Source organism: Uranotaenia lowii, chromosome 2 (assembly GCF_029784155.1).
Source record: "Uranotaenia lowii strain MFRU-FL chromosome 2, ASM2978415v1, whole genome shotgun sequence".
NCBI classification, from domain to species: Eukaryota; Metazoa; Arthropoda; class Insecta; order Diptera; family Culicidae; genus Uranotaenia; species Uranotaenia lowii.
Genome location: NC_073692.1, coordinates 107357943 through 107371530, shown reverse-complemented (window position 1 = coordinate 107371530; position 13588 = coordinate 107357943). Strand labels below are relative to the sequence as shown.

The 13588-nt window shown below is 33.8% G+C and overlaps 1 protein-coding gene across 3 annotated transcripts in view; it reads right to left on the bottom strand.

Moving 5' to 3' along the window:
- The window catches only part of LOC129745652 (ras guanine nucleotide exchange factor V-like), a 163776-nt gene that overhangs the window by 99424 nt on the left and 50764 nt on the right, over positions 1 to 13588 (bottom strand). For all 3 annotated transcript variants that reach the window (XM_055738874.1, XM_055738875.1, XM_055738876.1), the window contains exon 2: positions 12795 to 12879. In XM_055738874.1, the coding sequence (XP_055594849.1) occupies positions 12795 to 12879 (85 nt within the window). The remainder of the gene's footprint in view (positions 1 to 12794; positions 12880 to 13588) is intronic.

The following is a 13588-nucleotide window of genomic DNA, read 5'->3' as shown; positions in this document are numbered from 1 at the left end:
TTATCAAATGAATTCCGGGTAATCGTGCCGGACCAAAAATTTCCAAATTTTGTATTCAATATTCGGGCGCACCCCGAGAAAATCGGGCAATCTGGAAAGCTTACCTAAGAGCCACAGAGTTATACACGCATCGAAGCTGTTTTCGAGAAAACGTACCTCAAAGTTTTCTTTTTCTAGTTCTTTATTACTTGTCTCAGAAAGTTATAGCTTTCGTTCGATCGAAAAAATATGAAGAAATTTTTTAAAAATCTGAAAATTGAACCAAATATAGTTGAATCAGTTTCTTTTTATTCGAGTACGGAACTTGATAATGAAAATCTAATAACAAATACCGGATACGATCTTTTATTTTTCAATTCTCAAATTCCAATCTGCCTGCATTTGTTATTTGAGTTTTGAAGAATTCTTCTGCTGGTTGCTTAGAGACACAATCAATGCTTTGATTGAATATTACAATGCTTTTTATTTTTCCTAAAGTTTGAACTTTTAATTAATAAATGACAAAAAATGCTCTTTATTCAAATTATCTATTAATTTTCTAATGAGTGTTTAGATTTTAGTTTTTATAAATTTTAGATTGATTTTTAGTTTATATCTGGATGACTGGCACAAGATTTTTATTTGAAAGTCTTTATTGTTGAATTCTGTTTTATTTTTTTCTATTTTGTTTTTTAACTGAATTTGATTAGAATTCTAATATTCGAAATATGTTTTTTATTCAAATGTTGATTTCGAGGAATAAAAAAACTACTCATTGTTTTTGTTTTTCTGTCGACTATAATTCTGTTAAAGAATACTGATATCAGTTTATGTTATTATTTTAGAATTTTGAATCTTTAACAGTAGATACATATTTTTTAATACGCGCTCGGAATTTTAGCTGATATTTTCAAATTCAAATGTGGAATTTCAAATGCTGCATTAACTTGCTTTTTCAAATTTTGTTCTGCACAATTGTGTGAGACTTGAATTTGAATGGTATTTTTGTTGTTCACAAGTATATTTGAAAAGGATAATTTTGATTCAAATTTTGAAACTTTATTATGAGGATGAACATTTCATCAGGTTTGATCTCTCGAGTTATAATAAACGATTTGCAGTTTTATTTCGCATTTCATTATGCAGAAACCAGACCCGAATGACCCGGGTGGTTAAAAGGTCTCTAATAAATTATAATAATAATAATTATGCAGAAATATAGCTTGATTTAAAATAAATAAACTAGATGTTTACAAACTGCTGCAGATATATAACTATGATTAAAATGAAACAAAAAATATTAGGGGCACCCTAGAAAAATTGCCCCGGACCACCCGACGGTTTAATCCGGCCCTGTATGTTAGTCAACGTTTGGAGATGCTAGGCCAGCATGGTGATTATTTCGTCCTACACCTCCTATGCTCCTACAGTTTTCTACTGAAACTCCTTGCACTGACTATGAGGCTAGTGGACAAGAATTTCTAGAATTATAAATAACTTGGACATCATAATAAGACGTTTTAACTTTAAAACGTCAAGTTCAAGGGACCGAAAACAATGTCTTTCAATCACAAACAAAAAATAAGAAATCCTTGTATTCTTGGAACTAAAAAATTGGAAAGAACATGCAGAAGTCAATGCAATTCAATCCGTCCTGAAACGTTGAAAAGACATGTGCCTCTGAATGTTATGTGCAAAAATTGGGACCAAGCCCAGTTTCCCCCCTCCCAATATGTAAGTCACATTTGAAGAATGACTTACGCATATGGGAAGAACTGGATAAGTCGCCTCTAACAACGTGGACCAGTATCCCAGTGGTAGTATTCTCTAACCGCTACCACACAGCAGAGTAGGGCGCTTAGTATTATCTTGAAAAAGACGACATATAAAAAACTTTTATTGGTTGTAAATTATAAGTTAGTCTTAGACCAGCGGTATATAAAGATCGAAGGCTTAAATTTTATTACCCTAATCAGTACAATATCTATTTTATTTTTACCAAACCTTGAGAATATGCCAAAAACCCAATCGGAACAATTACGCATTGAAATTACATTCAGAATAAAAATTTCTATGGTTAGATTTAAATTTGGATGCCTGAGGAAAAATTCTTGATCAATAACCTGGATTAGTAATGTTTTAGTTTAATTGTCTTTAGCAGTTCTTGTAATTTTTAAACTTGAATATTTGAATGTTGGATTTTATAAATTTAGATTTATGATTCCATTAATTTGGATTTTTTTTGAAATTTGTATCTAGACTTTTTAAATAATTTATTCATATATCATTTAAAAATAATGGGATATTAAATGGAACAGAAATTTGGAGGATGTCCCGATCAGGAGGGAAAAACTAAATTATATCAAGATGAGATATTTTGATACTAATATTTTTATTATCTAAATGTGTTATTATTCAGTACTCGTAGGATGTTAAAATATCTCAAATTATATCAAAAAATCTATGCGATCATAGCTAAAGTATATCAATTTTAGATATGCTCCTTTCAAGATTATATCTCGTTCAGATAGCATAGTTTGATATTGGGCAGAACAAAACCTATCAAAATTATAACTTGTCAAGATATGAGTGCTTCGAGAAAATTTTCTAGTGGAATGTCAATAAACCACATTATTTGCTAAAACCATGCCCCATTTTTGGTTTCCCAAAATTTGGATTCAATTTTATGAATCTGTTGAGCGAAACTCACAAACGTACGGTTTGGGCCGTTGACTTCGATGTCCGTGTTTCAGAAAAAGTTGTACGTATATCAAAATAAGATATAATCATTTTAATTTGGGACAATCCGAAAAAAATCTTGTTAATTGAAAATGAGCTCAACACCATTCAAGTCTGTCAATCAGAATAAGAAATAATTCAGATTGGAGAAACTTGAAATCGAAATGTTTGAGTACTTAATTATAACTGAATCAGATGTAAATATCTTGGTGAGATACGTTTGAGTTATTATTTTGATATGCTCTCTTGATCGGGATTCATTCAAAAATAAGGAACATTCCGTGGAAAATTACCGAACCTTCGATAATAAAAAAACCCCGTGTTGACAACCTTTTAAAAGTTTTTTCGGTAAATACTGCGGAAATTCGGTAACAATTAGGTACCGAGCTCCAATTCCTTTCGTGAGTTTTTAGTTAACTTTGCCTATTTAAAAAAATCCGCATGTCTAAATTCTTCCGGTCTACCAGTCTCGTCGTTTTTTTTTAATCTATTTATCTAGATTTTGAATGACTTTTGAAAATGAAAATCGCCGTCAATTTTGGGTCACAATCTTAGATTCAGAAGATGGATTCCAGTTACAACAATTGAAAACTGATCACACCAAATGAATAATTTTATGAAAATTCAGGTTTAATACCGTTATTTCAGGAACCCTGATGGCATCTGCTACTTAGAAAACAATCTGAAGAAATGTAAAATTTTGTAATATTGAAGAGTAAAACTATTATTTAAAATTTCTTATCGAAAATATTATCGACGTTATCTTAAAAAATCCGCTGGGGAAGGAGGACCTTATTGACACATGAGGTGATATGAGTAAGAAACTAGCAATTGCTTTGTCAACGTTAACTTAACTCGAATAAAGTATTGACATAAATTGAAAGCATTCGCTTACCAAGTTATGAAAAAATAAAACTCAGGATGAATAAGCCATCGATGCTTAAAATCCCTTGAGAAAAAAAAGAAAAAACCCCATAGAAACATCATTTTACCTGTTCCAGAATTGAAATTGAAAAAATCCATTCCTAATACTACACTCAGAAATAAGCTTCTCCATATATCGCCTCATTCGGTCCATAGATATAATTCAATAGCAAAGGGTCATAAGCAAGGTTGCCGAAATCACAGAAAAATCTTAAATTTCACAGAATTTTGAGCCAAATTTCATCACAGAATCTGTGTCACAGAACACAGAATTTTCAGAATATTCACAAATTTCACAGAATTTTAAAATTTTGGACGTTTTCTCAAAATTATTTTTTTATGTCAATTCAAATTTTGGATAATTATCTTTGAATTGGAAAAATATGATAAAATTGAGAATGTGTATTGATTTTTCTTAAGTAAAATGTAAAAAAGACGCAATTTGACATGACTTTTGAATTAAATTAATGGAAAAAGCATCACAGAAAATCGTCACAGAATTTTTTGGAGAAATCACAGAATTTCAGAATTTTTTTTCGTCAAAACACAGAATTTTTTTTCGGCATCCTTGGTCATAAGGATAATAAAACTGTTTTGGTTGCTTAGTTCCATTATATTGAAAGATTGTGTAAAGTTTTGTCTAAAGAGGCTTTGTATTATTTTTTTGAAAAAATAGGATTAACTTTCGTAAAACTCCAAAAGATTTTTTTTCCAGATCTAAACAGTCGTTGTCGAAAGCTATGCCTGGTTTAACTGAGTCGATTTGAAGCATTTATAAATCTCTCAAACCCTGGGCTGTGATCTAAAAGGTTTCGTTTCGATTCAAAACTCACTCATGATTTTTTTTGCAGAATTTTTCACTAACGTTTACATGAGTATATTTGAAATTTTATGTTCGTACGAGAAAATTGAATATTTTGTTCTGAAAAATCAACATCATTTTTGTTTCTTCTGTAGAACGAAGCCTGCCAATGATTTTTATGCCAATTTATAAAATATTAAATGATTTTTTTTGCAAAACAAATTTGTCAAAGACTGTAACCACCGACTGTACTAACCAGACACTCGATTTCATTTGTTGGATAATATTTCCAGCAGTACGCAACGGCTTTTTAACAGGTAAATTTTTTCCTACGGGGCTTTTTTTTCAAATTTGGCAGGTTTGCAAAACCGACGGTAAGTAACTTCATATCTTATAAAGCAAAACAAATATTAGCTATCGAATGAGGGTTTGCCTTTAGAGATTGATAAACAATCAATTCACTTGACAACGCTGCTGGTGCCTAGCGAAGAGTTGCTTCATCAGTAGTCATGCAATACCTTTTTGGACACCAGCAGTGATGTCAGATGAATAGATTGTTTTTCAATGCCAGATGACAAAGCCCTATTTACCAGTCTATAACTTATTTGCCTTATAAGATACGAAGTAACAATCTTCGACAAAGCTGTTTACCGAAACAATTCCTTTAAAAAAATTAAATGGACACAAAAACAATATGTATGCTCGGTTCTACAAAAAAAAAACAAAAATTGATGATGATTTATCAAAACAAAATATTCAATTTTTCCATAGAAATATAAAAGTTCAAATTCATTCATCCATACGTTGCTGAAAAATTCTTCAAAAATTCATGAAAAAGTTAGTAAAAAAAACGAAGCTTTTTAGACCCCATGGAGAAGTTCAAAAATTATCCCAAATCGACCCAGTCTAATGTTCTGTGGAAACTATAATAAGAATTTTGCCTGAGTTTGATCAGGCCTTCTTGCTACATTTTCTACACATATTTAAAAATTATTCTTAAGATATTCTGATTCCGTTTCAGAACTTAAGTTTGTAATATTAAACATTTGTAAATCACCAACAGTTAACAGTCAGCTGTGGATATTCCATCCTAGCAAAATTTTATGAAAAAGCACGAAACAAAGTAGAAATGAAATCAAAGATTCTAAAGCGCGGAGCACTCGCTTACAACGGATGATCCATCGGTTCACCTGTCAGAGCAGATGTCAATTGCCGTGAATAAATGGAATCGAACAAGCGGAAGGTGCTGGCGATATCGATACCTACAAACTGTTTTTTTTTTTTGTAACAATTTTGCCAAATCACTCAATCACACACAATGTTGATCGAAATCAAGAAGCGGAAATGGAGTTTCCTACTGATATGAGCGTACATAGAGTATGTATGCACAGTGACAGTTGACATGGTTTCAAACATTGATAATTTTGCATACTAATGTTATTTGTAATTTTCCAGAATCACAAGACACGTTAAAATTGTCGAAATTAAACAGAATGCAATCCAACGTATACCTACTATTAATCGCTTGAATTCTATTCCCAAAGTAATCAATGGATTCCACACCCAAAATTGTGCAGCCCATGATAGTGACTAAAAACCAAAACAAAATTCACACAAGTACGGTTCTATTTTTGAAACACCACTCAAGAGTCAGCTGATTTCTGCTGAACGAGAAACGAGTCCATTGCTCTTTTGCTGCTCGTTTGTCGATAGATGGACACCAAGTCTAGTTAGTTAGTTAGTTTGATGTACATCGGGCGTGTGTACTAAGCAACATTCCTCCGTACATTTCTAGAATGCTTCGAATGATTCGCCTGATATCACTGGCACAGAAACGACTTCTAGTCATTCATTGCTATGGGGGGAAGAGCACCGAGGCACCGATATATTTGAATAATTTTTACGATTTGCATTCCTATGAATGCTCAATGAATCGTAAGATGCTAACATATTTTATTTCTCTCTTTTTGGCTAGTTGCTTTTAAGGATCCTTTGCATTTGAATTGAATCGTAGCAACATTGATACAAATTTGGAAAGATTCTGGTTTTACCATACTCACCATTATTTGAGATTTCCAACCTGTTTCTAATATCAGGCTTCAATTCAATTTTTATATTCGGAACTAATAATTCAGTTTGAGTTAATTTTTTACATGTTTTTTTTTAATTTGCATACTAGGACAATTTTTATGTCCAAATGGCAAAAATGCAAACGAAAAGCCTTGTCCCACTTTATGCTGACAAAATTCTCCCTTAAATCAAGAAAAATATGCACCGAACTCTTTTCTGGTCCTTTCTACAAACACCAATTTTATTACGGGCAAACCATCAGAGTTTCTTGCAAAGAAATACATCATAGCTGCAGATCCCGGGAACCTAATGTTGGCAGTTGCTGCTTCCAGCAGCAGCAAACTTTAATGCAACCCTGACATTCTGAGTCCTAATTTAGTTCGGTTCAGTAGTTAGTTGTTTCTGCTTGCTTGCCCTAGCCTAGTGCATATCCCATACTATTTAAAAGACAATCCCCGGACAACTGAAGCGAGCGCACTCTGTCGGTTCCACGAGCACGGCAAGCAGCAAATGAAGTCAAATTATGCGGCAATCAGAACCAGAAGCTTCGTTTGAGATTACGGTCTTGCGGCTTTCGGCAAAGGTCCAACGCCAGAGAGAGATTTAATTGCTGGGCTTGGAGCCAGCCAGCAGCCAGTAGGACTTCCAAGCTGGACGTCACATTAGCGTCTTTGCGAGCGATGGAAGATTTCATAAACTTTTGTTTTTTTATTTGAGAATTTTTTCCGCAAATGTTCCCTGCAAATCAACATTGTAGCTTTCTTCGCAACAGAGCGAAGGGACATATAAAATATAGACAAACAACTACATGTTTGCATAAATATATTATAAACGTTGGTTTTTTCATTTTCGAATTCAATATTTAGCCTGAGTCTCGAATATTTAATTTTGTTCCAATTAGATATAAAAGACCTAAACATGCTGCTTCAATCACAAACATTCAAAGGAAGTTTTTTACTCACTATTTACGGCTAGCCAAGTAAAGGGAAACTGTACAGAACGTACCAGTTAAGCATAAATGCTACTTACAGCGTTAACAATCATTTTTACCAGAGCCGAAAACCTTCTCAGCAACAGCCTTCTCAAGCTTTGTTTTTCCTTTTTCTCTGTCTTTGTTTACTAGAGCCGGAACTGGCAAAAATGACATTCCTACCAACATCATTCCCCCAATCTGTGATTTTCCATTCGATCTTTTTCACCTTTAACCGACTGCGCTTCCCGTGCCAATCCGTCTTTTCTACCGGAACCGAATCTGAAAAAAGTTTTTCGTAGCAGCAGACTTAAAAATCTGCATTCCTTGTGACAATCCGTCATTTCATCGGAGGCCAAATCAGAAACAAACAATCTTAGCAGCAGCCCTCAAAATCTGCGCTACCTGTGTCAATCTGTCTTTCTACACAGCAAAAAATTTCTAAAAGTATACGGAATCTAAAACACGAGTAGTCTAATTTTTTACAAGTGTAAATCAAAGACGATGTAATTTCCAACTCCTTTTGATGTAATTTTAGTCTTTTTTCAAAAAGTGAATAGAAATACATTGTTTTGCTATAATTTTACATTCCGTGATGTAAAAATCAAGCGGTCAATGAATTTTATATCACAAACAGTGTAAAATTGTATGTTTGATTTAAAATTAAATGAAAATGTGCAACTTGTGTGGCGCGCGTCAGATACAAAGTAAACAAGTAAGAAAATTATTCGAAAACGAGTCGTAGGCGTAGCTCTAGCATTTCCATAATCCTTCAAAAGCTGGTAGGTTCAAAATAATGTCATATTGAAAAAAGAATGCTGTTGGAATTAATCAATTTTCTCTCCATTGCAGCAAGATCAGAATTTTCGCAGTGGCAGTGATTTTTCGGAGAAATTTCCGTCAGGCGGAGGTGACGCGGACCGAAAAATAATGGTGTTCTGGGACGAATCGAGGATCCTGGTGACGGCCATCTGTTCAACATCACCGTGCTGGGAATCATCGGATGAAACAAAAATACCAGGCTGACGCTGTGCGTGAAGGTGTATATCTTTTAGGTTTTTTTTGGAAATATATGCGAAATTAAAATTTTACAAGCAGCGTATTCATTCATAGACAACAGCAAAACCTGAATATTTAGCAAAGATTTCTAATATTTACGAGAATAAATCTTAAAATATACATCCCCGTCTATTTTTACGCGACGGCTTTCGTCGTCCGATTTCGTGCATTGTTTTCGATCTAAATTTACACGCCTCAAAAATTACATTCTTGAAAAAAATACACCGTGATAGAATTTTACATCAAAATCGATGTTCCGTTTTCGTGCATCGTTTTCGGTCTAAAATTACACGAATTTTTCTTGCTGTGTACTAGAAGGCGAATCACAAACTAACAAACAGTAGCAGCAGGCAGCCTTGAAAATCTGCGCTTCCCAAGCTTATTAGTTTCTTTTTTTATAGGAAGCCGAAACAAAAACAAGTTTTTCGAAGCAGCAGCCTTAAAAATCTGCGCTCCCTGTGCCAATCCGTCTTTTTTACTTTATTTTAATAAATCGCTACGAAAAACTTTTTTCAGATTCGCTTTTTTGGCTTAGTTTATTACGGACGGAATAGTAGTTTACAAGCCGTTTGCTAAGTGCTGTTTGGTGTTTATTCTGGTGTTTGGATTGGAATTTATAAATATGTTATCTAAACAAGTCCGAATAACTTAAACTTATACCACCGATTTCAAAAGTTGTTATGTGCCATCATCAGTGAAAAAGGGATGAGTCCCGGCATGCGTTTTTACCTGAAAAGTAGCGTGATAAAGATGATGGCGTTGAGTTTCGAGAAAAGTTGTGTGATGATGCTCGGGTTTGTGAAAGAAAATCTGATTAATTGGTTCCATTTTCTTGACCCACCGAAGAGGAAGAATTTGAATGCATTGTATTTTGGTTTTTGTAAAATGATGCAAAACGATAATGTAGGGGAAGAGAAAATTTCGTGAAGTTAATTCAATTTTTGATGAGCAGGATCGTAGTGCGGGTGAAAGTTTTCAAGGAAAAATGTTGGTTTGTGAATTTGAGTAAATGTAGAAGCAGGGGCTTCGCAAATGGTGTGAAAAAAATTTAAAGCCTAATTATTTAGAAATAGATTGTCAGGCATCATGCGCCAAAACGTGTCCCGACAAGTCCCGCGGCTGGTGGTGTTGTTTGTGTGTGCAGTAAATGCAAAGGCAGCATCAAAGCAAGCGTTGCACGGGTAGCGCGACAGCAGAGAGCTAAACGTTCATTTTCATTCGGTGAGAAGTTTCCAATTCTTTACCTTTCTTTTCCTTTCTTGAGACATTCCGGAAACGTCCCTATACACTTGAATTAACAAGTTTCATACATTAACAGAGTTTTGGTTTCTAAGAGCTTTTGATGTACTTTTCCTGTATGGTCATTTCACCTCTCAAATAATTGACAGACTTGTTAAAATAACAAATAAGTGTATGTAAGAAAAAAATCCCTTTGTTTTTATTACTTTCCGTTGAAGCTATAAAGTTAATGAGAACGTTTATTTCCTAAATTTTCATACATTCGATTAATTTCCTTATACTGTATCAGCATTAAACCGATTTGATTTTTAATTTAATTTAATTCATTTTCTATTTTCGAATTTTAAAATAATAAATTTTGCATTTAGTTGCACATGGTAAGATTTGAGTATAAAAAATGATAGGTTTTGGCTATTAAAAAATGGTGAAATCGATTCTTGTAAAAATGGTGAGTTGTGAGTTTAAAAATGGTAAGATTTAAATTGCATTAAAAGGTAAGATAACCTAATTAAATAACCATATATTAAAGTATTAGAACGACCAATCAGTTGCCAACTGGGCAGGTATCTAAACGTATGCGTAATATCTGTCGAAGATCAATAACACCAAAAATGTTATTAATTTTGAAACGGTTGCGTAAATGATTGACTCGTTCATCCAAAAAACACATACACCTATACGTCAAGCATTCAATTCATAACAGTTCACACCAAGCCATGGTGTTGGGTATGTGGTTAGTTGCATTGCAGATTTGCCGTACTTATAATCTAAAGAATGCAATTAAGCGCATACGTTGACGAAACTGCGGTGAATCCGTGCACCCATGGTGGCTTATTTACATACATACATACATACGAAAAACTTTTTTCAAATTCGGTTCCGGTAGAAAAGACGGATTGGCACGGGAAGCGCAGTCGGTTTAAGGTGAAAAAGATCGACTGGAAAATCACAGATTGGGGGAATGATGTTGGTAGGAATGTTTTTTTTTTTCGCCTGTTCCGGCTCTAGTCAACAAAGACAGAAAAAAAAGGAAAAACAAAGCTTGAGAAGGCTGTTGCTGAGAAGGTTTTCGGCTCTGGTAAACACAGACAGAGTGCCAAGAAAAGTACTGATTGGAAAGGCTGTTCCTAGGAATATTGTTTCATTTGGATGAAGAATTTAAGAAAAACGTTTGTTATTTTGGCAACACCAGGAAAAACAAATAGAACAAAGTCAGTAAAAGATCTCTTCTTGTGAGCGACAGATGTGTCCGAGTGAATCCCTGAATTAAGATTCGTAAAATCACGACAATGGCGGACTGCGCATTAGACTAAGTCGATTAAAGATGATTTTTAAATTTATCAAACCCTGGGGTCTAAATGCTTCGTCTTGATCCAAAACTCATCCATAATTTTTTGCAGAATTTTTAAGCAACGTTTACATGAGTAAATTTGAACTTTTCGGTTTGTAAGGAAAAATTGAATATTTTGAAAAATCAACATCATTTTTGTTATTTTCTGTGGAACTAAGCCAGCTGATGATTTTTGTGCCAATTCATAACTTCTCTAAAGGAAATTTTTCGCTGAACAACTTTGTTGAAGACCATAACTTCGTATCTTATAAGGCAAAACAGTTATTGCATGGCATTGGCATGGATTGGATGAGTTTTAGACCAAAAACGAAGCTTTTTAGACCCCAGTGTTTGAGAAATTCATAAATCACCCCATATCGACTCAGCCTACTGCGCATGGCATCCTTCAAAATAAACGAATTTCGAATCATGTGCCCGTGGCACCGCCAAAACTAGTGGGCAGAACGCATCACACCGAAAGAATGGCCAGAAATGGAAAAAGGATTAGGTATATGGACTAAAATGATTGAAGGTATTCTATCACCAAATGTTTAGTAACATGTTTATCATATTTTTGTATACTAACCATACTTGGCAAAAAATCATTTGTTATTGCTACACTTATAGAAATTTCGCTTTTTATAAAGCGTTTATTCTGCCCCAATTCTTATATAATTGTTTTTAGTTAGATTTGTGGGAATTTTGTGAAATATAACAAAGTATATATAGTCTTTCGAAAGTGCAAACAAATGAAAAAACGAAAAGCTGCAGTTCTATGGAATTGCGCACGCCCGGCTTACCACAACACTTTTTATGGTAACCATTTATAAATACAAATTTCACGTAGATTCGATTGATACTTCTGTTTTAAGAATTAAAGTTGTTTTATTGAACTTTTCATCTAAGAACTAATAGAAAAGTTTGTTTGCAACAATAAAATCATTCGAGGATAAATTTATTTGTATTTTTGAAACATAATGACATGGGCCATCTCACCCCGCAGGTGCGTTTTTTACAGTTCTTCCCTATCTAACTATTTTGAATAAACTGCGAGCAAACACGCTTTGAAAACTTTTCTTGAAATAACGCACAGAGGTAGAATTTGAACCTAAAATTCATTTAAAGTTATTTTTAAAAAAAAATTCAATTTCAATTTATAGCTAATACTTTTTAGGGCACTCAATACAATATTTACATTGGAAAACACAAATAATTAAGCTTTACTACTTAGCAATAAACTCCTGCAAAAAATGGTACTGATATGTTTTTTTTTTAATTTTGGGTCACTAAGCATAAGCGTAAAATGATAATGATTTGATTGCTTCCTGACTTACCGCACCGAGTTTTTACTTTGTTTGAGAAAAAACGCAGAAAAACAATTAAATTGGAAATTAAATTGTAATTTTTATTTGTTTTTGATCGTTCTTACGCTTAATTTTTTAAAAGCTAGTATTTTCTGGAAAAAGTTGTGATCTTTTATAATCAACATTCTGAATCCAAAATTGCCCGTTCCAAATAATTTTACGAAATGCCTTTAACAAGATACATAAATAAGCTTATTGACTTCGCGAAGAAGCATTTTGCACCATTAAATCAGTAGTTAAACTTTTTTTTTTAATATATATAAAAAAAAGAGAGCAGTAATCATGTTTGAAAATAGGTATTTTGAATGCAAAACTTACTTAGCTCCATGTCATGCTCCTGAACCAAGTCATCTTCCTGGTCCAAATCACCATCGGACTCCGTTCCCGAATCGTGACCGTCGATCTGTAAAGAAAAAAGTTAAAATAAATTATTAACTGATGCACCCACAAGCAGATCTATTTTTCCAAATTAATTTTTATTGATGGTTTCCGATGGTAGAATGTTTGAAACCCACTCTTTAAAAACTCAAATTTATGAGCCTTTTTCAATTGCTTTATTCTGAATAAATTCAATTACACATTTGCGATTTGGATCTCACTCCATTTAACCAGTCACCCAAGAAACTGGTTATTTTCGCCGAGAAGTTGCTGAAAACCGGACACCAAGCCTCCAGAATTGATGACTTCGACGTAGAACACGACGAAACAAACGAGAACCTTGCCTTGCCATACGAAAGAATCGAACACCTTCTGTTGAGTGTAGGTATAGAATACCTACTCCTACTTCTTACAATTCTCGAACTGGTACCCTACTCTTCCTCGCCATGAAGAAACACGTTTCCCCCGATTTTTTTTGCTCGCTCTCTAGAAAAACCAGAACATAATAGTTTTGACCTTCACATCATATGACATTCACCATTGACGAGCTACGCGGCGCGCGAGTAAAATAACTTAACGTAATTAGCAAACTCTGGCCAGGTGCGAGTTGAGAAAAAAGAACTTGGTTTGCGAATTCGTATAGATGTTTCCGATTTTGTTCTAAAATGTTCAAGAGTTACTGTCTAAAGGACATTTTTTATATTACAAGTCGAACATTCAAACAAACGCTAACT